The sequence below is a fragment of the Dermacentor variabilis genome, chromosome 5 (assembly GCF_050947875.1).
Source record: "Dermacentor variabilis isolate Ectoservices chromosome 5, ASM5094787v1, whole genome shotgun sequence".
NCBI classification, from domain to species: domain Eukaryota; kingdom Metazoa; phylum Arthropoda; class Arachnida; order Ixodida; family Ixodidae; genus Dermacentor; species Dermacentor variabilis.
In genome coordinates, this window is record NC_134572.1 from 41,971,549 (window position 1) to 41,997,484 (window position 25,936).

Below are 25,936 nucleotides of genomic sequence, written 5' to 3' on the forward strand. Positions count from 1 at the left end.
CGCATGTATCGGACCGGGAGGACTTTTGTGTTCTTGAAGCACCGCGGCGATCCTTTTTCCGTTAACAAATGGCCACAGGTGACATGCTTCACTGCACAGTAGTTTCCCTGCTATTAGTATTCTTCACCACATTACACTTCTACGTTGCGATGAAGCTTACTAAAGAAAATCTGTCATCGTGGAGTGCAAATAACACCCTTGCTGCACAAGCCTTCCATATTTTGAGAACTGCACCTTGCTAATTTCTACTGCTCCCCTTTAGATTCAATGTCTTATTTGATAGCATGTCAGAATAGTGCTGCTTCATCGACAGGAATATTTCCGATGAAGTGGGGTGATTGCGGATCTGTTAGAAGCACACTCACAGGGATGCAGCACGGCACAGCGGTCAATGTATCGAACGTGGTGGTAAACAGGAGTTCGATATATGCGGAGTACAGTGCAATACTTTTACATGGAATTTCCAAGGGATTGTTACAATAGTTCGATATAGGCAATAATTCGATATATTTAAGTTTGACACATCCGGGGTCGACTGTATTACTATCTCCCTTTTCCTGTTTTAATAGCCTATGGATGGACACATTGAGAGTGGGAACCACAGTAAATCTACACCATGGAAATCTGCAGACTGTCAACATGCTCAGTTGATGAATCCTGTGCATATTGATACACTGCTGCCTTGACATCGAAGTGAAGGATTATCAAATCTGGGTGCTGGAACTTACAATACTCACCACAACGTCTAGCAGTAGTTCACCTTTAGTACCATGCAGGATCTTGACCAAGTTGCCTATGCTTTTCTCCCAGATGTACAGTGCGTGCTGCCTGGCAGAACCAGCACAAATGTATTCCCCATCTCCTGAAAAGCAGCACTTCTTCCACATTGTTCTGAAATATGAACATAGCATTTTCATGTTTTTACCACGACAAGGCTTGACCCTGGGAGCCTCAAACTACAGGACGTGGCAAACCAGCATCTCTGATTACATTAAGTGATCCAAAGGTCGCCGAGTAAAGGTAGCGCATTCCTGCAGCTAAATTTTTTGCCTGGGTTGCATTTTTTGTGTGTTCGGTTAATTCAAAAACTCGCTTAGTTCAAAGATTTTTTTGCAGTCCCGATGACTTCGAACTAACGAGGTTTTACTGTATATGATGGTCTATAACAAGGCATACATAAATGACTAACATGTAACTACAGACAAGCGAAATACTTGAATGCACTAACTCACAGCTGTCCTTCAATGTAGCTGTACTTACTTGTTCACCAAGTCTTGCAACTTTTGCATTGGATCTGGCTCCCCATCTCGGCCAAAAGACATCACTTCACTTGCACTGTAGACTCTGATTATCCGGTCAGCAGTGTTAACCAAGAAGCAGCTGTGCAGAATCAGATTATTTCTCTTTACATTATGCATGACCAGCAGTTAACAAAGTGAAAACAGATGTGGCTGAAGAAAGTTCGCAAAAGAACAGAACAGAGCAACTTACTCGCCCCGTCTAGCAAATTCAATGGACTTGATCGCCGTAGTATTAGATGTTCCAGTAGTGACTCGAAATGATGCCTTGACATCAAGATCCGGGACTGACACCACCAGTATCTGTGATAGGTAAGTAAATTGCAAAAATTCGACAAGGACCTTATTTTCAAACAGTGTGGAGTGTGTGCCGTTTCCCTCATTTTGTTTGCTTCTCTCTAAAAGAGGCATGCTGTGTTTTCATTGCAGCACAAAACATGCTCATCGCAGAATCTTAGGAAAAGATAGTAAATGGATGGCAACATTAAAAAGGAAACAAAGATCATACACAGCATGACGTCCCTTTAAGTGTTGACCTCTCCTCACACTTTCTTCAAGCTGAGTCACCAACACACCTGTTTGATGACCTTACTAAACTCAAGGTAGCAATTTGTTAGATCACTGCAATGTCCGTAGCTTTCTTGGATGACAACTAGCCAGCTTCAGTTTGCAGCATTTGATGACCACCAGTCACATTTGTTGCATGCAGGCCCAAGCAGACTTCCTTTTTTTCTTCTTTTTTTCTAAGAACAATGTCAACAAATTGCTACTTGCACCTTTGAAGGGACACTATAAAATAAATATGACATTGAGCTAAATTGGTAACTCTGATGCCTGCAATAAAAAACTAGTAGCTCGATCCTACCATGAGTAGAGGCTTGGTAAGTGAGAAATGAAAAATAAATAAATAGATAAATAAATTAATTGTCACTGTGCGGCATTATTCGATTTGGCGAAGCACCGATCAACAGGTGCCAAAAGGTTGTAGGAATAGGAACCGGTGAGCAAGATGGTTATTGCCAGCCACTCGGGTAAGAGGCCAAAAAAAATTGAAGGCAGACTTTCTTTTTTTTTTGTCGTCGACGCGACCATGACGCCCTGACGGCTTTCTGTAGGAAACCCTGTGTATTCTCTGCCCCGTGCGTGCATTGAGAAGCTTACTAAGAAGGCAGGGGTGCGAATACTTCACAATATGTGGTGTCTCTGTGTAATCCTGGGTCCATGAATTGCTGACAGTGTATGTGTGCCGACAGCACCATATGGCTGGCTGCCATCATTTCTCCTGTGTTTGTGAACGAACAATAGAGGCCCGCCATGGACTCAAGGGTGTGCGTGTGTGGTACAATACAAGTGTGCGACCTTTAACAGCGGGGGGGGGGGGGGGGGGGGGAAATCACCTGTTTTTTTCGCCCCTACCCCTAATTAAAAGGGGTGCGGCCAAGACCTTGGGAGGAGCCGGGATACAATTGGGTGAACTTGATTGGATCGTCACCAATGCCTGCCATTCCCCAACACAGGGAACTAGGAAAAGGAGAACTTATTTAAATGCAGGTTTCAGACCAAGCTAAGCAGTCTAGAAGCTGAGCCTTCAATCTGCCGAGAACCATCAAGGCGCTAGTGCCGTCCAGTATCGCCTGGGCCACCTAGCCGCGTCTGACCTGCGGGCTATTAGTTGACGTAAGAAACAACAAGCCAACATCTGCAACGAAGCTCACGGTAATTCTCCTAAACTTAGCTCAACCTGCTCGAGGGAAGACTTCAGACCTAGACTCCCAGGAAACCCAGCCCAGCAATCGCATCTACCGCAATGAGATTGGCTTGCCAGCGATCTTCGGGAAAGCTCTGCCGTCGATTCCACACTTTATGGACTTGCTGCTGCCGACCGGCCATGCGTATGCCATCATTTGTTTTCTTTTGAAGTGTGTTTTGTGCAGTGTTAACTTCTATATTTACTCTTAACTGTTCATTGTATTTCTTTTGTAGTATTCATCACTGATCTAGATTAAGTGCATGTGTGCTAGTGTTCTTGTGTTTCGTTTAAATTGTGTGTCATTGTCAGTCTATAAATTTTTTTTTCTCTCGTTCTCCCGACTCTGACTCCTTTGCTGTGTTCGCTTGAGTACAGAACGACTAACCAGCTTGTATACCCCTTCGACGACTTCATGTCGACAGCGAATGGGTGACAAGCCGTGACACAAATAAATAAATAAATAAATAAACGGTGGCAATGCCACTTTGAAATTTCTACACCAGCTACCTCTGACATAGCAATATCCTGCACCATCTCTTCAAGGCAGATTATTATTAAATATTGACTAAATTTAAAAGTGAACGCAGCCTAGAAGCTTTCGGTAATTCATTCTGCATAAAAACAGCTTAAAATGAAAAACTAGTGAAATTAGCAACATCGCAATATTTGAGGCATCATTGGCACCACAGGTTTTATGCTCAATTCAAAAATGAAAATTCGAACTTCCTTTTTCCACAAGCAATCAACCTTTCCCATATAGGAAACAAAGCTAAACTGTTGAAGGAACACTTGGCTAGCCCGAACTGATTTTGTGTTACTTTTTAGTGTCTCTTTAAGGATTCATGTGTGTGCAATGTCACCACTATGTGACAACATAATATATAAGTGTTTTATTTCCAATGCTGTCTCTAGATAAAACACACACTACTAATCTTGCAAAAAAATGTAATCTGTGATGCAAAGGTATCAGTGGCGAAATTAAATTTTACTGGACATGAGCCAAAATGAGTAGAAAGTAAAACAGACATGCTGAAGCACACCACCAGTCTCTAAAAAGAAATCTATAAATGGCAACAACAGTTTAATCTACAGAAAAAATTATAAACAAACAAGCTTTGCATTGTATGTTTTTGTTTCTTTAATCAGCAAACATTAAACGCTATAAAAGTACTCCACCATACCTTTCCCTTTGCATTTCCTGTGTAGATATGGCCTCCTCTTCTATCAAATGAAGCAACAATGTTCAAATCTGACTGAAAATTACCAGAGGCAAGATAGAACAATAAGAAAACATTGTAAGATAAGCAGAACTGGAGATAAAAATTTGTTTGCAACACCAAACTACCTCATCGTCAAGGGGAATAGTGGAATGTGCTCCATCCATGTTGACCAGCACAGCTGCATGCTTGATTGGGCACACAAGAAATGCTTTACTGCAAAAAAAAAAGAAAGAAAGAAAGAAGAAAACAGGAATCACCTTTGGCCACCATGACTGAGCAACAAGCACTGGCTGCCGTATAACCATGTTTCAAGGAATCATCTAGCAGCCTTAAAACAGAGGGAAAAAATTACATTATGTGAAAAGAGGGTGTCAATGTACCTAAAGCCATTGCAAGAGCATTGGTGACCAGTTAATTGTAACAATCATTTGAAAAGCTCAGGCAATATAGCAATTTGTGAGGTAAAGTCACAAACCTCACACTAGAATCGGCATCTTTATAAAATGATTTCACCTCATTTAAACATACCTCCAAACCTTATGTCAGCTAAGTAGCAGTAGTTACTTGATGCACATGCCAGTGACGTCCTGTAACATCATGTGCCAGCAAGTACATATGGCGAGAGGTTTCATATCCAAAGAAGATGCATTATAAATGTTCTATCAACCCATGCACACCTGAAAGAATGTTTGTTGGCTGTTTTAGACAGAGGAAGATCGTAGTATAGATGAAGCCCAGGCATGTTTGTTTAGCACATGAAAGGTCTCTATAATGATAAACTTATAGTAATGCGAACATCATATGATATTTCTTCCTACGTCACCTTGGGCATCAATCATTCTCTTATTTTAGAGGCTTCTCACAATCTGTTCGAACATTTGTGAATGAAAAGCTGTTAATAATTGTCATGGCTGACATGACATGACTGTAAGGAGAGATAACCACAAAGGATGAAAGCAAACACACTCACTCATTTCTTGGATGAAACTGAACCTTTAATATTGGCGACGGGAACCTATACTTTTGTTCACATTCACCACTCAACACATCCCATATGCACACACTGTTGTCCGTCGATGCACTGAGAAGTTTGTGGCCATTTCGACTGAAGCTGTAAATACAAATCATAGTAATTAACGTCAGCCTCCTTCAAGGACACTTTAGCACAGAGGCCTCTTCCAGACACTTCTAATTCCTTGACTTATGTTAACAAAACACACTCTCTGGGCAAATTGTTATGATGGGCCAGCAAGGTAGTGACCTTCTAGCCTATCCTGCCCTTCTGCGAAGAATCACTTTATGAAGCTAACAATGTGTCCCCTTGGACAGACCTGTGGCGGCAACAAAGTGAGACACTTTTGGCAGATGGAGTGTTGACCCTACACTGTCGCCATCCTAGACGATGGGAGTAAGAAACTCCTGAAATAGGGTGTTTCATGCCGATTCCTTGTGGCCACTGTTAGCCACCAAGGTTGTTTGACAGGTGTTCCAGCTAAGTTCTGCATCATCGCAGGAACCAAGACGCACCAGTTTGAGTCAATCATGACAATACCTGTCTACGAAACTACCCCCTTTCTGTGTGTTATGTGAACAAAAGTGCCGGAGTGATTGTGCGCACCCTTGCCCTCAACACGGATTCTTCGGAGACCTTGGACGTTCTGACTGGACAAAGGTGTGACAGCAGATTTCCCTGGCCTAGGGATCTAGGGAGGACAGAGGGGATTTAGGCAGACTTTTTCGGCTCCTCAGGTGTGCTTCAATTCAGCCATGCTAGACGGTTGAGATGTAACGTTCTCTACTCCTCATGAAAATATTGTAAACAAACCCAGTACTCCTCGTTCTCGATGTGAACATGTTCCTCCCTTCAACAATGTCCTTGGCATGGATGAGTCGGATGACGGCATGGGCCAGCTATTCCTTTTGACATGCCCGATGACAACTCTTACAAAATTTAATAATTTCATCAAACCCTTTATCTTTGCTGTTCGTGGCTGTGTATCTTTTATTCCTCTGCACCCATTCTGTTTAGTACCACAGAAAGCATGATATCAAACAATTTCTGAAAAGCCAGGACAGGTTTCCAAAAGCTCCACCTTCAACACCATTTTACGGCAGGCCAGTTTTAATCAAATTGGGAGCTATATCAAAAATCAAAACATAAGACTGATTTACAGGGTCTTGTGCCCCAAAGTCAACAGTGGGGCTATTACAGACACCATAGTGGAGGGATCTAGATCATCTTGACCATCTGAGTTTCTTTAATGTGCACCGAAATCTAAGTACCACGAGTGTTTCTGCATTTTGCCCCCTTTGTAATGCGGTCGTCACGGACGAAAGTTGAACCTTCAACTTCACGCTCGCCAATAAAATGCCATACCCACTGAGCCACCATGGCAAGTAAAATCAAGAGAAAGGTTTATTAATTACATCTTGCAAAAGGCCCTTCTTTGCAAGTTCTGATGCAAGGTCTATATGTGCATTCATCCATGGCAGAGATGTCACCACACAAAGGCATTCATAGCCGTTTGCCAGGAGACAAAGCCATTATCAATTCTCAGATGTTCTTAAAGGGCTAGGTGAGTCTAAGTCAGTGCACAGCCAGGCTATCATCTGTTTAATTCCCTTGTAGGGCATGGCAATAAGTTAGTAGTCTTTCTGCAGCTCAAATTCATTCTGCTACACAGTGTAGCAAAATCGTAAAATGCAAAATAGAACATACTAACCATTCGTTCAATCAACATTGTTTCCTTTGCAACTGTATGTTACTTGTGGAATCTAATTACACTGTAGAAAACAAAACTTTTCACTTGCCATAACGAGCACACTGGATGCACATGGGCGCTGACTATTTTGGCAATTCCGCGGGTTAGGAAGTCCCAGATAACGAGGCGGCCATCGTTGCAACCAACAGCCAAGAGAGTCCCACGTTTGTTGAAGGCGCATGTGACTGCCAAGCTGATGCAGTCCAGTGCACCATCAAATTCCTGTGAGGGAATAAATAGTAGTAAGTTTCCACTAAGTAAATTAACTACTTCAGATGCCAAACACATGTTAGAGTCAAAGGAAAAATCCTGGTGGCTACTGAAACCAAGCTGGTCCAACACACCTGTACATGCCAATGCTACACCAAGTATCAGAATTCCTGACGAAAGTAATTGTATTTAGTAAAAAAAATTTCATGTACATTCTTAGAACACTTCCCATATGACCTGAGCCAGAATGTTGCTCTTGCACCATAAAGTAATAAACTGTACAGTATAGAGGTGAATGCATAATAATCGGCAATATGGTCGGCAATAATTTTAGGCCAAGATGTACTAACAACAAACATTACTCTATGCAAAATGCCCCTATACCAGAAAACATCTCGGCTCACTCAGAATGTTTATGTGGCACGCAACTTAGTTCTGCAGGAATACACGAGACAAACGACTACCAACAAAACATATGAGGCACATGAACGGGATAAATGATTTGCCGGCATGAAAGCAAGTTTCATTATCCTGAGTCAATTGCATTTTTTATTCTTAATCACGAATTTCTAATGCCTGTTGCAAAAGGCAATTGAGTTTCATTTCAGAAATGCCACCGAAACAATGTTTCATTGGCCTTTATTATGACTTCTGATAACGTCGAAGTCAATCTATAATATGACAGGGTTTCTCTATATAATATTTCAGATGTTGCTGACAGGTTACGATGCACACTTTTCAATTGCGAAAATTCTGGCACTAACAGTGTCACCTGCTGTACACTCACCGAATAAATAGACAAACCTTGTGTCTAACCATCAAATCAATATTAGTGCTGCACGACGACTACAGCTGAATGTCCATAGAAACCCTATCAGCAAGTTACTGTTTACATAACACAGCCAATGACCCAGCACAGCAACTACTTTTGCTTGGCAAGATGAGTGCAGCATTTTGAAATGCTAGGGTGTTCTGTGAATACCTTTACGTTGCACAAGATAGCGCTATATCATGCTTGGCAGCGGATAAGCCACAACAGCAATCGTAAAAGAAGCAGTGTTTCGGTAATAACATAGCAACATCAGGAACAGTAGATCTCAAATCAAAACAGTCTACGAGATAACGCGGAATATTTTACTGTTATCTCGCCTATTAAAACTCCAGACAGTTATTTAAGCAAGGAACGTTATCTCAGGTAGAAAGATGCCAACATACCTCGGGGTAGTTCTGGCCGAAAGATTCTGGAAAGTGAAAGAGAGAAAATAAAAGGTAAGCCCCGCACACACAAGTACAATGATGAATTTTGGACATGAAGTTACTTCGGTTACGTCCACCCAAGCGCAATTGCAACAAGCTATAAAATCGATATGTGTACCTGTAACAATCCAGATATTTATAAGCTTATACTTAAGGCTGCACAATGAAACATAATATAGCAATGACGGCGATAACACAAATGGTTAGTTTGACGCGTCATGGGCAAGCGACCAGAGGCAGCCAGTCACGGCCCGAAAGTTTCCCTGCAGTACTTACCTAATAACTCAAGGTTCATTTTGCCTTGGCAACGGCTTTATGACGTATATTCACATTATAAGCCTTCAGATGAAGATCTACGTAGCATTGCGCAAAGTCCTCTGCATAAACACAGAGAGGTTCCACCAATGTCTCAAAACCTCCGTTCACACCAATGCCATTTTACCGACTTGACATGGCTTGACCACAGCTTGACTCGACGGCGTCAGTCTTGCACGATAACCAGTTTTCCTAAAAAAAAGAAATCATTGCTCGAATTATTGTATACAAGTGGAAATCAGCTTGTTTGATATTTTAAGGTAAATAAGTTTTCATAAATAAATGTGCTGTGTGCCGTATTTTTCGTTCTGGCAATGTGTACGCACACGTCGGGTATTGGGGGCGAGGAGTTACGGAGTCGCCATCTGTCGGAAGCGCCTCCCTTGAGTAGTATGAGGGATCACGCGGCGCGCTCCTCATAGGTTTCGCTTGCGGCGATCAATAAAAACACCACGCGGCAGCCCTCCTGGACGTTTATGTAGGTGCTCTCAAAACAAGGGAAGTTTTTGACTGTAGATATAATAATCTTGGGCAAATTTAAAGCACAGAATCGTTTACAGACGCTATCTCTTTACCGAATACGTACTGCGAACGCCACTATGCGGGGTCGCCGCGACGGAGTCTCTCGAACCGGCTTCTTGCGTGAAAGGTAGGCAAACGCTGAAAGTAAACTATGTGAAATACGTTCTTATAGTAGGCTGTCTGTATGACCAAATGGGGCATAACAGAATGAAGCCTCAATCCAATGATCGCATGGGTTCACAGCGACCGAGTGCGCGTCTGCATGCATGTCCGCGCACAATGTTTTGCTTTCGCTGTAAGGGCGTTTTCGCACCGTGCCGTTGCGTCGCACTGTATGTTTATCGGTCTTCTCAGCGTGCGATTTCCCTCTGGTTCTTTTTTGTAATCCAGTGCATTAATTCTTAACACAAACATGACCATATATGTCATGCCTTTCTTTAATGTGCGTCTTACCGCTCCCTTTCCGTTCCGGTGAACCTGCCAGTATATAGCATCAACAAGTTCGTAGACCAAACCGTCCTGACATTAGCCGGGCAGCGGGCGCGGGCAAGCGTCGCCGTGCACATTTTCTGCTACTCACCGAACATCGCGCAGTCCCGGCGCCGTAGCAGAAATCTTCCTCGCGTGTGTGCTTGCTGCATACTCGAGTTGTAGCCAATGGCTGTCTGCTGGTTCTAAGTTTCGCCAGCCAAGCTTCACGCAGCTCCTTGCCCTGCGGCTACGTGTGAATAAGGCTGACACCGGGCTCCGTTGCGTACATCCGGCACTATGGCACCGAGCAGTAGCCTACCATGCTGCACGCCTCCAAAGGCAGCCACTACCTATTACAGTAGTTTCAGATGTTGTCAAGTTGACACCCAAAGTTGACACCCCCCCCCCCCCCAAATATCCCCATCCCAGCACAAAGTTTCAAAGGCACTTTGATGGCGAGCGGGCTCATCGGGACACATCGCAGAGGCCGCAGTCTGTACGGACCGCATGGCTTTCATTTCCGAAATTTTATGGGTATAAAGATCACATATTGATGTGAAAGGTGCATTGACGTTTCCAAAGTTGTGCTTTACATATTCAATTCCGGATCTTTGCGAGTTTAATGTTCTCATAAACATTTGACGCCAAAGGTGCATTGACTTTCCTAAAGTAGTACATCGGACCATACAACAAAACATGCCAAATAAACACACTATCAGACAAGTTGGCAAAGCACGCAGCGAGGTTCTATGAGACGAAGCGTTGTCATGGTTCATTTGTGCCATCATGCCACAAAAAAGAATATCAAAATTTTTTTCACCTGCGCCAAAGCATCCATGTCAAGACACTAAAGCCAGCAATGGTAACTGCTTTCTTATTTAATTTTTCTACTTTGGCTTTTATTCGCAAAGATACATTGAGTCTCTTTAATTTTCTTGTTCTCGCTACCCCCGCGCTGCCAGAGCCAGCCAGAGGTCATGCATTTTTCACGTGTTGCCCTTACAACCACGCATTCATTTTTCTCTGGCCGAGTAGATTATGGCCTCACAGAGTTTTGGACGCTTTCTGGCAAGCAGGCGACAAAAAGAAGCAATCGTCGCTCGCCGCTACCATTGGGACTCGACATATTGCAACGCTTTCGCTTGAGGACATAGAGTTTCATATTAGTATACTATGCTTGAGGGCATCACCATCATTTCGATGTTATCACCACATCTACGGAAAGTCTTTTATCTCGCCAATGTAGGATAACGAGCAGCATGCAAATGTTTCTCTGTGGACCAAGCGTCTCACGTTTTCATCGATATTCCTTGGGTAGCTACATTAGGTGCCCAAAGTAGGCATTTGATTGTGGCCAACATGCTTTCCTTTGCGTTTCTTCATTTCGATGCCCCTGCCACACACGCACAGACACACACACACAAAAGAAATTGTTGCGGCGCAGCAAATTGTCGTATGGTGAAAGTTTGATTTTGTTACTTTTGTGAAAAGTAATGGGCCACGGGACTCTTCAGTCGCTGGATACTCTTATTATATTATTGCGATAGCAATTATATGGATACTCAAGGCGCATACCTGTCGTCGCCGTCATGTTCCGTATGAAGACCAAGGGCGATAACATTTTGTCAGCGCGCGCCGCATGCTGTATGTGCGAGTGACAGTGCAGGGGAGGGGGGGATGAGCCGACGATGGTAGGTCAGTCTTGTGGGCACAACAGAGAAAAGGGAGAGTGGGCAGGCCTCAGAATTCTGTGAACTAAAATTATGGGGTTTTAGTGTCAAAACCACTTTCTGATTATGAGGCACGCCGTAGTGGTGGACTCCGGAAATTTCGACCACCTGGGGTTCTTTACGTGCACCAAAATCTAAGACACGGATGTTTTCGCATTTCGCCCCCATCAAAATGCGGCCGCCGTGGCCGGGATTCGATCTCGTGACCTCGTGCTCAGCAGCCCAACAGCATAGCCACTGAGGAACCACGCCAGGTGTACTGTGATCTGTGAATTTGTGATAGCGCAACATGTTTATTTGCCTTGTTTGACGCATTATACAGGGTGTTTTGGCTAACTTTAGCCAGAGCTTAAACATATGCCGATGCACTCTAAGACGACGCGACCAAATGCATGTTGCTCATTTTGGTATGCAGCGTGTCACATTAGTTTTTATTTTGTTTAATTAGATAATTAGTCAATATTAATTAACTTACTTCTGCAGCAATGAAGCTAGGAAAAAAATTCCTATTAGAAAGTTGCAGAGCGGTTGGCAAAACGTCCGAATAAACAGTTTCTGTCTTTCTATCTGTTAAGTATTGGTGTTTTTCAGCTCACTGCAGATGCCCGCGAAATACAAAAAAAACACGAGAGAGAGAGATGCCCGCTTGCGCGTCGTGATTGCGCTGCTCCCAAGCGTTCTGCAAACAAAAACCCATACGTGCGCTGCCGCTTAAAAAGTGAGAAGGCAGTGACGCAAGCGTTGGCTGTTCGATTTAAGCTAGCAACCGTAATCTCCTGCGCTGCTGACGGATGTGGTGGCAGTGATAGGTGGTAGTTCCAGGCAGCGATAAACAGACTATCGTGCATCGGCTGTTAAAGCGCGATGAATTTTGTGATGCCTTTTTCCAACGAGGAAAAAGCAGACATGATCCTTGCCCTAGGAGCTGCAGGCAGACAGAGACGACAGGCTTCAAAAATATTTAGAAGCTGGCACCCGGGAACGCGACCGAGCCCAATGACAATATTCAACACCTACGAGTTGCTGAAGCAAGCCGACAGGTTCACAAGGAAGAGGCAGAGAGCTTCACTCATAAGTTATGAGGTTCGTTCCAACGTTTTGTCTTTCATGACGGCTAATCTACACCCTAGCACGCACAGCGTGAGCACACAGCTCCGTGTGTTCACCTCAACTGCCTGGATAATTTTGAAAACAGCTGGACTGCACCCTTATCACCTGCAGTTGCATCAATGCCTGGAATCAAGGGATCTCCAAAAGAGACTCGACCATGCGCATTGGATTTTCATTCAGGAGGAGCAGGATTGTGACTTTCTCACCAAGTTTTCCAGACTGACGAGGCGAACTTTTCCCGAAATCGCCAAGTAAATATTCACAACGCACACTATTGCAGTGAGCAAAATCCCCACTGGCTAGGAATATCCCGACACCAATATCAGTGGTCTTTTAACGTTTGGTGTGGAATATATATCGGCACAGTCATTAGCCCACTGTCCTCTAACAACACTCTGACTGGCCAGAGGTATGTGAGTAAGTTCCTCAAAGGCTCGTTTGAAGACTTCTGCTGCAACATGCCACTAGCCCGGCTTGACGCAATGTGGTATCAGCACGACGGGGCCCCAGCCCGCAGCTGCAGTCAAGTCCGAGCCTGGCTTGATGTTACCTTCTCAGGGCAATGGATAGGGAGAAACGGGCCTGTCATGTGGCCGTCAAGGTCACCCGACGTCAACCCTCTTGACTTTTTCTTGTGGGGCTATAATAAGGATCACGTGTATATACACGACGGAAACAACGACTCCAGAAGCCTTACAGGAGAACATAACTGAAGTCTGCTGCAGCATTTCACCGACGGTGCTCAAGGCAGCAACAGCAAGCTTTCTCAGAAGATCCCAGTGTTGTATCGCTGCAGAAGGTGACCTCTTCGAGCGCTTGCTGTGAAAGCGCATGAAAAATAAACGCAAATTTGTTGAAAGTCTGCGTCTGGTCAGTTGGGGTACTCTTATTCTACCATTTTCAGCCTTCTGAAAACTGAGCTTTCTTTTCAGAGATGTTCAATTTGCTTACAGCTATCGCGAAATGACGGACCTGTTAATTCCGCCAGCAGAAGCAATAACCACTGTGTCTGCTTATTGCTATAATGAACTGTCAAGAGGGGAGTACATCGCTAGCGTAAATGGCACAGCCAATGCCTACGTCACTGCCCTGTCGCCTTTTAAGTGACGTCCTTTACATTCATCACATCCGTGGTATGCACTGCTTTGCTGATTTAGCACTGACATAGTTCTAAAGTTCGTGTGCTATTTTCTTTCTTATTAAACAGACAAAAAACGTGGAAGCATTGATATCTGTCATTTCTGGCACAATTTTTGGGACATAAGAATATATTCTTTTATGAAAAAATACATATTTTACTTGTCTTGACAGTACGTAACGTCCAAGAATTCGTTTGCAGCATCTTTAGCAATGGCAATGCAGTTATTATTCATGTATTTGATCCCTAGGCAAATTCTGTGAAGAGGCCGAGCTCCAACGTGAGCCCCCCCCCCCCCCCCCCCGAATGAAATTTCTGGCTATGCCACTGCACCACGCGGCTGCACTGCTCCGGCCGCTCACGTATACGCCCCCGCAAATCTGGCAATCCACCCAAACCACCCCCATTTGCCGAAATAGTGGACAGGCTAAATGTCTCTATTGCGGCGTCTACTACGGTGTTGGCCACGCGATACGCGGACACCGTAGTAGATGCACAGAACACCTAGACGCTTTTGGCGGACGCCGTAGGGATGCATTGCCGGCGCTTGTGTGTCTTGAAAGCAATCTGCGACGTGGCCCAAGTGCGGGCCCTCACAGGCCTCATCTTCAAAGCGATCTGCGATGTTTGCAGAGTGCGTTGAGAGCCGGTAGCTTCGTATGCACATCTCGTTCGCGTTGAAGTGACAGATGCACGGAGGTCAATTGGCTCGCAGCTTCTGCAGCGGTTCCTAACTTCAGCGTTTTCACAGACAGTTTCCGCTGTCATCGAGCGAGATGTGTTCCTGTTTACCAGTGTGCGTGTGAGACTGTGCTGGTTAAGTTAGTTAAGACACGTTGACAGGCTCGTTGGGTTGAATCCATGATAGAATGGGTAAGCATGGCTGAACAAGGATGTAGAAGGAAGCAGGCACACAAAGACAGTGCTTTCTGTGTGTGTGTTTCTATGTCCTCGTTGAGTCATGCTTACACGTTATATCATCGTTAACTTAGTTAGTAAGCGAATACTTACAAGTTTATATGGCCGATAAAACTACTATCCTTACTTCATAGAGCTATCTACTATAATTTGGTATTGTAATCGGTGCTTCGTCTTTCGGGCGGAACTGTTTTTTTTTCTTCTTGTAAACCAGGCAATTAACTGTGCCAAATGTTATACTAAATGAAGCCAACACCAAAATGTGATCGTTCTGCAAAATTTGAGCAAGAACAGTGCAGCGGTGAGTGCAAAATGTTTTTTCGAACACGCGCAGTGAAATACTCAAGACCCTGTAGACAAGTGTAATGCTGGGCAGAGGCTATGACGTTGTGTGCTACACTTGGCTCGCTGGGCTGTAGCCAATCAGAGCAGACAGCACGTCGTGTTCTGCATTAGCAGCATTAGCAAACAAAAAGCACCTGACTCCGAAATTCGCACTTAGTAGATGTGTATATGCCCTTGCCTAAAACTAAATGCCAATATACAAATTTCATTTCATCAACAAATATAAACAAACTGCAGTGAAATGCATCGCGAATATGCAGTGCACTGAAACAGCCCGCACTATTCGGGAGTAAGATAACTTTATGTTCTTGGAAGCTTTGCTCACCTTCCTCTATAACACATGGTCACGTCAGCACTTTGCTACAGTCCTTGCTGTGAATATTCATTATCGTCACTATATTAGCGCCGACAGTCACAGATAAAATGGCACCACGCATTTGCATGGGAGGGAGCATCACGCAATGCGAGTGAAGACAAATATGTCAGCCCAACATGTGATCACATCTCGAAGTGTGCGGTTGGTTCCCACTCTACAGGCAGAGCCACGGCAGGACAGCTGAGCAAGCGCACACCGAATAAAAACTACTGGCATAGCTACTGGGAACAACGTCTCAGCAAATCTCTATTCTTGCTCCGTGATCTCCGCACAAGGGGTCACATGTTGGGCCACCACTGAGAAAATGTATGGACTTCACGAAGCATTTGTTATTTGTCGTCTGCTGCCTACACTTATCTAAACCGCAGTGTAGAAAGTGTAGTTTTCATGCTACACTAGGGCTACAAAAAATGGCCTTGTGTATGTGGGCGGAGTTACACTTTTCTACACCAATTTAAAAAAATTTCACCGATGGTTACGATACTCCCCAATGCGAAATTTGAGCGCAGCTCCATACGTGTTTTCATGTCATGATATACTGGCTGGCATGGACAATCGGTCTCGTGCGGCACGTTGCAAGCGGAGCGAAGTGTGACACCACTGCCTCGCTAATCTGGAGATCGTGAGAACCAGTGTGTGGGTGACGCTAAAGCCCCTCCATCTCCAGCAGTAAACATATGGAGGGGCTTTAGGTGACGCGTGGGTGCTATTCACGGAAGCCACCGACAAACCTCCCAGACAACGCACAATACTCTGGCACCATCTCGTCGCCACTGTCGCCGCACTACGCTTTTCTTCTCACACTTTCGGCATACCCTTCTCCGCTTTCCCCCTTGATCATGGTTCCGCTGCACCATCCTCTCTGCTTTCCTCCTCATGCCTCTTAACTCTCGCCGCTTTTTTCAACACCTGCTGCAAGCCACATTTGCAATCATCTTTCGCTGTGCTCTTTTGCTCGGTTACGCCGAGAACGTCGACACTCGCCGCAGGAATGGGCGTCGAGATTAGTTTTTGTCAACTGGATATAAGGTGTGCTTCCACAAGTTCCTCAATACAAAAGGCTAGCTCAGAGTGCTGCTGGGCGAAACATCCTCCAGAACCTCGGCATCAACTAAGAGTCAATGCAAAGCACTCAAATAGACATTCCTCACGATCAGAGGCACCATTTGCGAATTAGCAGAATACATAGAATGCAACTGTATGTCCCTCGCAGCGGTGGACTGCTCAGGCCAAATGTGCACTGGTGGTTCAATCCGAACCAGAAGCACTGAAACAGTGAAAGAGGTGGCCATCGCTCTGGCAATAGCCTCCACACATTGTCATTACATTATTAGCGATTCCAGAGCAGCAGTACACAATTTTGCTAAAGGTTGGGTCTCGGCTCCCGTAAAACACGTACTAGACACCAACCAACACCCACAACCAATCCAAATCATTCTGGCACCAGCACACTCCTCCCTACCCGGCAACGATGCCGCCCACACCGCCGCTCAAGGACTTGCCAACCGAGCACCTGGACGGCTCACACTAAGATCAGAGAGAGATCACATGGTCAGTTACCAGGAAATAACTCAGCACTACAGGTTAGCCAGGGCAGTGTGCCCGCCAGCACACAAATCACTTGCCAAGCGACAAGATGTAGCTTGGAGGTGACTTCAGATGAACACCTACCCCAACACCATAGCCTATCACTACTACTACCTGGACCAATACTCTAATACATGTAACCATTGTAAGAAAAAAGCAGATCTGTTCCACATTATGTGGCTGTGCCCAGCAGAAAACCACACAAATCATGAAGTAAGTAATACTGAGCAGTGGAAGGCTGTGTTGCTCAGCGCCGACCCTGACCTGCGGGCTAAGGCCATCAACAGAGCTGAAGAAGCCTCTCGGGCCCAGGGGCTCATGGCTGCCTAACCACAAGGTCGCGCATCAATACCTTGTTTTCCACTAAAGTCTTTACTCACAAACTCGCTCACTCTTGTCAACTGGAGCTGTTGAGGGTTGCGATGTGGACAGTTTTCAGCATAAAGATTAGTATTTTAGTAATTATATTAAGACTTGGTTGACAAAGAACATCATTTATAGATGGTGCCCAGATCGCAACCCCAGTGACGAGCATTTCGTAGTAACAAAACAAAAGCCAATCTCAAAGGCCATGCTTTTTTGTACTACAGGTCATACCTTTGCATCATGTTTTGTACATGTTTTGTACAGCCTCTCAACTTACAATGATCACATAGCACACAACATTGTAAATCACTCTTTGCTGTTTCATACAAGGAGGAAGGAAAAAGATAGAAGGGAGCATATCGCAACACGATTGAAGCCAAAACTGGTGGCCCAACACGTGATCACATGTCAAAGTGCGAGATTGGTTTTAGTGTTCCCGCTCTGCAGGCAGAGCCACGGCAGCGCAGTTGAACAAGTGTGCACAGAATAAAACTACTGGCATAGCTACTGGGAACCAAACGTCTCACCAATCTCGATTCTTGCTCCGTGATCTTGATGCAAGAGGTCATGTGTTGGGCGACTACTGTGGCTTCACAGAGCGTTCGCTTGCCAAGGCTGGCTGCATGATGTAATGCTCCCTCCTATATTTTTCCTTCCCCCATGGTTTGAGAGCTTGTTTCCATCTGAACCCCTTTTCAATTCAGCTGCAACCTAAAAATACAGATAATCTTCTAGCATTTTCGGATCACGACAATGTTAGTATGCACAATTGTTATGGTGTGCCTAACACAATGGTACAAAAATATTTAACCAAACCGGCGAGTGCGAGACTGCCCCAAGCACTTGCTGGGTGTTGGGGAGCCATGGCAGTAACACAGCAATCAATTTCGCTCACTGCTTTGATAAGTATACTTCCATTCATTCTTGTGCATATAAATGCAAAAATTTTGTCTTTGTTTTGTTTGTTTGCTCTGCTTTGTTTGTTTGTTTGATAATCTGATGTTCTGGTTAATATAGGTGACTACGCACAGGAAAAACAGAATAGTTGAAGGAGTGAAATAAACAGTTACTACAAATTGGTGCTTTGCTCAGAAAACCTTAAATTATGTTTGTGAACTGTTTCGATTCGCTCCAGAATATTGTGCTTAAACCAGAACATTACTTAATGCCAACAAATGTCCTAAATGAAAGATGAACTGTCCCAGTATGCATGTGGATGCCTCTATGCTTTATGCATTGCTGAAATGAGCACAAGATGGAAAAGAGTTGGCACACAATTTTATTTAAATTCTCATGAGTGCATGTTGAGTTTTCCAGCACTATAGTAATTTTGACATAACGCTTGGTCATGCTGGAGACCAGTTTTGGAGCATTAACAAGAAGCAAACCTAAAACACACTTTGGTTTTGCCTTTGCAGTAGAGAAATTATGAATCATTTCCCATGCTTTTGCTACAACACTTGCCACAGACATTTACACTCCACCAAACTTCATTCAATAACACGTACTCTCAACCACTGAAGTGCGTCATACAGTCTGCTTCACTGCGAGAACTTTGTGTCCCATGGTCATAGGCACCTCAGCACATGCAAACCCAAATAGGTGATGGGAAACCCATAAACCAGCCTTGCTTCACTACCTACATAGCACATAGTGCAGGCTGAGAGAGCCACTCCTATTTTAGAATAATTAATGGAAGAGCTAATCGAGGTGCTAAATAATTTGACGAATTCTCTCTTCAACAATGTTACCATAGATGTAGGGTTCAGCATCTTCAATTATGATGAATGAGTAATGATGAAAAAGAAAAGTGTGCCATAGTGATTTCTGATAATTAACATTTGTTTGTGTATAAGGGTATAGTGGGTAGCATGGATGGTACAGGAAATTAAAAAAAAAGAAATGTATGGCAAAGCTCATTGCAAGTGAAAGTGGTGTACATTTAGAATAAAATTTACATTTATTAATCAAGGAAGCACTTCAATAAATTTTCAACTGCTACTCCAGATTGCATATTTTAACGTTTTAACCCTTTCAGTGCCAACAAAAAATCCAAAAAGGCATTTAGAAAATGACATCTTTTTTTTTCAATTGCTCATTGGGATAGCAAGTTTCTTGCAGATTCAAAATATAACATAGGGGTAGTCAATTCACAATTTCTCTCTGAAAATACATAACAACAAGAACACGTATATTGACTAGAAATGCCAGTGTAATTGACAGGGGCTCAGTTCTGTTGCAACCGCTCGATGCTACAGGTACATTTTGGAGCAAATATTTGTTGAGAAAGACTTGCAAATGTGAAAAAACAAAGTTCTAAAAGAGTGGCTGTGGATGATTAGAATGTTGCTTTCATATGATGGACCTCAAAACAGGGTACAAGGCAAAGTCTCACACAACACTCCTTACGCCAGAAGCATGTTACTTTGCGGACTTTATTGCCAGTGCTGCTTTGACCTTTGCAGCAGACAATGCACTGCCTTGTTGGACGTTCTTTGCCTGCTGAAGATGGGATAAAGTCCACACAGTTCCGTGCTATCAGATGAGTAAGCCTTGCTTCTCACGAACATGCACACTTGAGGAGGCAGCAACACGCAACTGGCAACTGCCATTCTATAAATCCCTGCTGGACAAACAGAGTCCATAGGTGCCTTAGTGGCCAAAGAGGTAATTTGCCAGAGCATCAAAATGTATTGCATGAGACCGGTCCATTACCAGAACACTTAGAAATAGTGGCCGAACACATCTCCTTGGCACTTTTTGCCAACGCAATTGTAGCAGAGTAAGATTTGTTCATGGCACTTAAAGGGTTAATGAAGTGATTATTCTCATAAATAAGCTGTGATTATGAAAAAGAAAAGAAAATTCAAAGTTGCTTGTGACCAATGCCAACAAAGACTTGTCAATACTAACTTAATGGCTTAGGTGTGTTGTGTGTGATCAATCCTAGAAATGGGGATGCCCCTCACCACAGTTAATTAATCACTGATGGCACAATGCTCATTGATACCATTTAAAGTCACACCTTGAACTTATTTGCAGAATATAAATATGAGTGGCAGTCACACATGGTCTACGATAAGTGTATTTTCGCCACAACCATTGTGTTAGATACAAAAGCAGTATTACCACTTCTGATAAAAGTAACACAGGGGTGTAAAATTGTCCCTGGTAAAAAGCAACATGCCATAAGACAAATTCTGATGGCATTTTTCGTTTCACATATCAAAGAAAAAGAAATTTAATTTTCATGTGAATGATCAGATGCAACAGAATAAAAATAAGGAAAAGTAAAAGTTTATAAAGTAAATCATGTCAGCACAGACAAAAAACCAGAAAATGCTCTTCCAGGCAATAACAGAAGAAAAATAGACTAAATTTGTAAAAGACGGAAGTGAAAAATGCAGAACCCTACATATAGGAAAATTCCTGATAGCAAAGTTTTCCTTTCACTGAGTTTTCTTGAGACCATAGTCACAGTTTAGACACATAATGCGTTATCTATGCTGTAGAAGCTGCCCTTTGAAGAAGGCTCCACACAGTTCAGGAAATGTATATCCTTGTTGAAGTTTTGGTGCCCAAGTTAGACAGCCTTCTTCACATTTTGTTTCTAAGAGCCTGCTGTGCGAGTAACACATAACACAAATGTCATACTTTCCAGGGTTTTGTAGGCTGTACGCACAATATTACACATGCACACACGCACACACACAATGTGTTACGAGACCGAGAGCTGAAAGTTCATGCTGAATAAGGGTAAGGACAAACCTTGAACAACACACTGGAGAAGCATATAAGAATGATGTGATGTGCATGATATCAACGAATGATCTTATGGGCATGAAGTTGTACTTATACCTCTTTTTTTTTTCTTTTGATGACTGCAGTTGTCAGTCAAGCAAACTGTCATGTGTTTTCTGTACAACATGTTAAGTGGTTATATATTAGACACAAGCTCCATGAAAGACCCCTACCTCATGTAACAGATACAGCGAGGCCTTTCACGCATGACATAAAGGCTTTAGTATCTACGCAATTCTATTTACTAAAACTTCATCTATTATTACCAGCTCGTGCACAAACACAGGCATTCCTACACATTTTCTTCCTTTCCAAATAAAAGAGAGAGCGCATTATTCAAACAGCCGTGCATACTAATAGACACAACGTGCAGGGCATCTTTCCTCACTTGTGCCAACTTGCATGGTGGTTATCCAGATCTTCGCTACCTAACCATAGCTACGACCTAGATATTTTTGGTAGTGGATGTGCTTTTACACTAGACAATTGTACATCACAATCTGCATCAACTTATCAGAATTGCAGTCGTTCAAAGCTGGCTTGCATTTATAATATTGTGCAAACCATGCTGCAAATACCAAAGATTTTAAAGCCAAACTGATCGCACAGACAAGAAATTGTCTTGCAAGCATGTATAAGTTGAAACTGTTGATCAATCCCCCATTATACAAGATTTCATACGGTGCTGACAAGTACAATGTGCAGTTTGAACTTGAGTGGCTATGTCGCGCAGAAAATGTACATATCCAATGTAAAGCAAAATGATATAAAATAATCAATGCTACAGCAGAATGACAAGGAAAAAAAAGAAAAATGACGACAGGCAAAAACAAAGGGCCCCGCAGCACAGTGACCCCATTATGTAATTGCATCACGTGCATCCTTGGAATAAGTTATAGCCGCGGCTCAAATCACAGTATTCATAGAAACATCCTGAAGTACGATGCAGGGAGCCCCCACTATGAGTGGGGTGCATCTGTTCCAGCCACAGAGAGTTGGCCAACCCTGCCTCTAGTAAAGCGTCTAGTAGTGACACGTTGCTAACGCTTGAATTAAAAACATTCAATATGAATGTGATATGATAACACTTATGTATAAATGCTGTACAAGCACACACATAAAATCAGGGTGAGCCTTGTGACCTTCAAAGCTATATATAAAACTTGATCACAAAAAGATGCAAAGAAAAAAAGTAAAGCTCTGCTTCTGTACTTTGCATTGTCTTAAAAGTGACTAGCATGCAAACGTCACGCTCAGAGCATTGAACCATGAACTTTTTAAAAATAAAGTTGTTCATTCTAAGAACCACAAAGTGGTGCCCATGTTGAGGGAAAATTAATACTACATAAAGGAGAAAACGACTTGTAGATGGAGTACTGAACTTGCATAACTGCACCTTGCCTTTTTCCAACAAAGACACCAGAAGGACATAATAGAAAGAAAGCTAGGAAAAGTCTCTAAGCAACCTGTTTACAGCTTCCTAGATTCATGCTGCCAAAGCCCTTCAACAAACAACACAAATGGTTGTGTGCACTAATATCTGCACACAATGGGATGGCTGGCTTCAAGTTCTGAAAAAATAGAACCATATCTTGGGATATTAAAGGAAGAGGGGAAAAAAAACCAAGAACTTCTTCCGAGCAGTGCTCGCACATCCTCTTCCAACCAGATAACGCACCTTTGGCTCACTCTCCTTCAGTCAACAGCACTGTCAGTATTTTGAAACTCAGCACTTCATTGTTCACCAGTCCATAAAGTCATGACACATCAGTCGTTGCACCCTTGGATCAGATGTGCCATCTTGCATGCAGAGGTCTGTATGTCCTATGTCCTTGAGGTTTGTTGCTAGAGAAAAAAAACTGACCCACAACTCCTCACTTGTTCTTGCCGGCAAATTCGTGCAAAATATCTCTGGCCATTTGCAAGTCATTCCGTGCGATCCCCAGAGCACGAATTACAGCGTCCTGTGCGTAGCCTTCTGATGTGAGCTCCGATATGTAGTCCATATGAAGATTCTCGTAGCTCACTCGGTCATTTTCCTTGTTTTCCAGGGCGCTCGTGCCAAGCGGTCTCAACATTCGTAGCCTGCAGGAAGGGGCCAACAGCAGCACAAAAATATTTCTCAGTTTGATGATGTGACAGCATAGTGAAAAATTCAAGTGAGTCAAATGTAGGTTGCACTTTTAAAATAGAAAACAGGGGACAACAGAGTCATGTCTCAGGTTGCCTAGCATATGGATAACTATATCCTCATAATTAGGAAATACATTTTTCATCGGAAAATTTTATTTCTTAGATCTCTTGGAGGCGTTTTGTGAATGAACTTTCATTCAAATTCTTATGCCACATCATGAATATAGTAAAAGCTAAACACATTGTTTAATTTGCTACAAATGGGAGGAAGTAGTCCTTATCACCACTGCAAATATGCAAAAAATTCAATTTTGGGATCTGACATCTCGACACTGTACTGCAGGTTATGAGGGAAGCCGTAGTGAAGTGCTCTGTACTAATTTTGACCACCTGAGCGCCTAAATATAGTACCCAAGTGTTTTTGCATTCTGCCACCATCAAAACGTGACCATGTCAGCAGAATAGCTATTGGGCCATCGTCTTTGAATCAAACAAGTTCGAAGGAGCACACCCAGAAAACCCTGTTAACCGTGATATGTCCTTAGGTGCATTCCTTGTCTTGCAGTTGCAATGACCACACAGCTCCCATTAACAGATCATATTTCAGCATCATGGCAATTAATTTTTTTATGTATGTCAGCACAAAACAGAAAGAGATAAGACAGCACCAACTCGCCCAAACAACAACCTTGCCAATTAAATGACACATCTTGCCAATTCAATCCCTGAGTGCAGGAACACTAGTGTAAGATGCATAGTCAGAATAAATGAAACAAACTGAGCTTCAATGCTGCTACTAAGAGAATGCTTTTTGCACTTAACTGACATCAAACTACACATGGGACTGAGCAATGTGATGTCACTAAAAAAAAACCTTCACAACCAATAAGGGCATACCTCTTCTCAATTTTCTGACTAGTCCCCACAGATCCATTGGCTGATCCGGGGAGGGGTGAACACAGCAGGGAGTCCAACGAGGATGACTCTGTTTGGCGAGGGATGGGAATTGCAGCTGTGAACAAGAAAAAGAAATGGTTGCACAGAGCAAATGAGAGCACTGTGCCACACATAGTTTTTAACACTTAAACTCCAATAATTGCAGGAAGATCAAGCAAAATGAATGTATAAAAGCACATATAAAATTAACTTAATGAGCAAAGCCAACAACAGGGTGTTGCAACTTTGAGGTGGTCCCGTAGCGCTCGTCATCCGTTTCGTGACAGAGCGTTGGTAGCGAAGACTCCGAGTCAGGTGTCAGTGAGAATAACAAAAGGGACGACTTTATACACTAACACAGGTCATTATACAGGACAAAATCGGATTGGCACGGGGCCGAGAGCTAACAGCAAACGCGACTGTTCCCGCACGGCGACGTCCGGCAAGACTCCAATGCGTAACACATCTCACTCCACCCGAGAGCGGCACTCGGCTCACGGTGGTTCGGTAGATCCGATTCTCCAGGCAGCGGTGGCGGCGGGGCTTATAAAGCCCCGAGAAATGATTGTCACTCAAACGGCCTAGTACAAAGCCAGCACTAGACGGTCATCCGAGAGGTCCAACCAGCGACCGCGCTGGCCACTCGCTTCAAGTTTGCCGCGTGCGGTGACCTCCAGGGAAAAGGAAATACGGCGCTGGGCTGTCTAGCACTTCGTTGCACGTTTGGACATGTCGCCCGCCAATGCTCCTCCACAGGACACTGCTGCCTGGCGGCACAGCATCTTGACTTTGTCAAGGGAGCGTTAGGGCACTGTGCCTTTCGGCACAGCCCCAGGTTTCTCCAAAGGGCGTTCGCAGGATAAATTCTGCATCTTGTAGATTCAGAATCCGGACTGGTTGTACGGGCATAACAAGGGGTGTGGCACTTGCGTGAAAGTCAGTATAATGCTACAAAGAGCTTTTGATGATGAAAAAATGCTAAATATATATTAATGTTCAAATTATAATGGTAACTATAGATGTGCAAAATGGGAAGGTAGCCGTGGGCCTAAACATTCTATTGCAGCTTTATATGTAGACCACGCCATCAATGCACACATATGCACAGCTACTGCGTGCATATGTGCAGGCGACACAATAAGCTGTTCTAAACAGAGGTCAGCCACGCGCACTCTAGGACAGTTGCTCATGCGGAGATGTTACCCTGTGGGCAAACATCGCTATTATGAACAGCGCAGTTGGACCTATCCGCATCATTCACCAATTTATGTTTCATCTGCACTATGACTTCCTCTTAGATGTGCACTTCATCATGTGCATGCACTTTTTCCGTTTTCTTCAGTACATAAAATGGTCAGCCCTCCTGCAACACACAGAGGCCTCGTGTTTGAGATTGCAGTATGCTGAACCACGGGGGAACCGTTACATTTCACATTATATTCAGGGCACAATTGCTCTTTCGCATGATAGAAATGTTTAAATAAAATTCCCAGTTATATTTGTGAAAATAGTCTGTACACTGTGCTCAATATGTCCTTCCTTGCCTATGTAAAACACTGAATATATAAATACATATATACATATAGAACTACATACATACATATACAGGGTGTTACAGCGAACACTTAAAAAATTTTTTAAAGGTTGCCTGTGGCAGATGGCTCAATTCTAGTTTATGAGCCGGTCTACTC

General features: G+C 43.5%; 2 protein-coding genes and 1 long non-coding RNA gene across 5 annotated transcripts in view; 1 reads left to right on the forward strand and 2 right to left on the reverse strand.

Annotated features, from left to right (window-relative positions):
• Nucleotides 1-8,954, reverse strand: part of Rbbp5 (retinoblastoma binding protein 5) — a 48,405-nt gene extending 39,451 nt beyond the window's left edge. The window contains exons 1-9 of one of the 2 annotated variants that reach the window (XM_075692227.1): nt 8,774-8,953; nt 8,456-8,481; nt 7,080-7,252; nt 5,239-5,379; nt 4,394-4,481; nt 4,230-4,301; nt 1,492-1,601; nt 1,261-1,380; nt 738-891 (exon numbers count right to left, since the gene is read on the reverse strand). In XM_075692227.1, coding sequence (XP_075548342.1) covers nt 738-891; nt 1,261-1,380; nt 1,492-1,601; nt 4,230-4,301; nt 4,394-4,481; nt 5,239-5,379; nt 7,080-7,252; nt 8,456-8,481; nt 8,774-8,792 — 903 coding nt within the window. In that variant the 5' untranslated portion in view covers nt 8,793-8,953. Of the gene's footprint in view, nt 1-737; nt 892-1,260; nt 1,381-1,491; nt 1,602-4,229; nt 4,302-4,393; nt 4,482-5,238; nt 5,380-7,079; nt 7,253-8,455; nt 8,482-8,773 lie in introns of both variants that reach the window. The other variant, XM_075692228.1, reaches the window with a different exon arrangement.
• Nucleotides 8,955-9,197: 243 nt separating this feature from the next.
• Nucleotides 9,198-23,721, forward strand: LOC142582470 (uncharacterized). The gene is made up of 3 exons (XR_012828440.1): nt 9,198-9,290; nt 9,373-9,461; nt 23,228-23,721. It is a non-coding gene; the product is annotated as an uncharacterized LOC142582470 (long non-coding RNA).
• The window catches only part of Cbl (E3 ubiquitin-protein ligase CBL), a 67,799-nt gene continuing 60,498 nt past the window's right edge, over nt 18,636-25,936 (reverse strand). For both annotated transcript variants that reach the window (XM_075692226.1, XM_075692225.1), the window contains 2 exons: nt 24,207-24,321; nt 18,636-23,261 (listed from right to left, as the gene is read on the reverse strand). In XM_075692226.1, the coding sequence (XP_075548341.1) occupies nt 23,051-23,261; nt 24,207-24,321 (326 nt within the window). In that variant the 3' untranslated portion in view covers nt 18,636-23,050. The remainder of the gene's footprint in view (nt 23,262-24,206; nt 24,322-25,936) is intronic.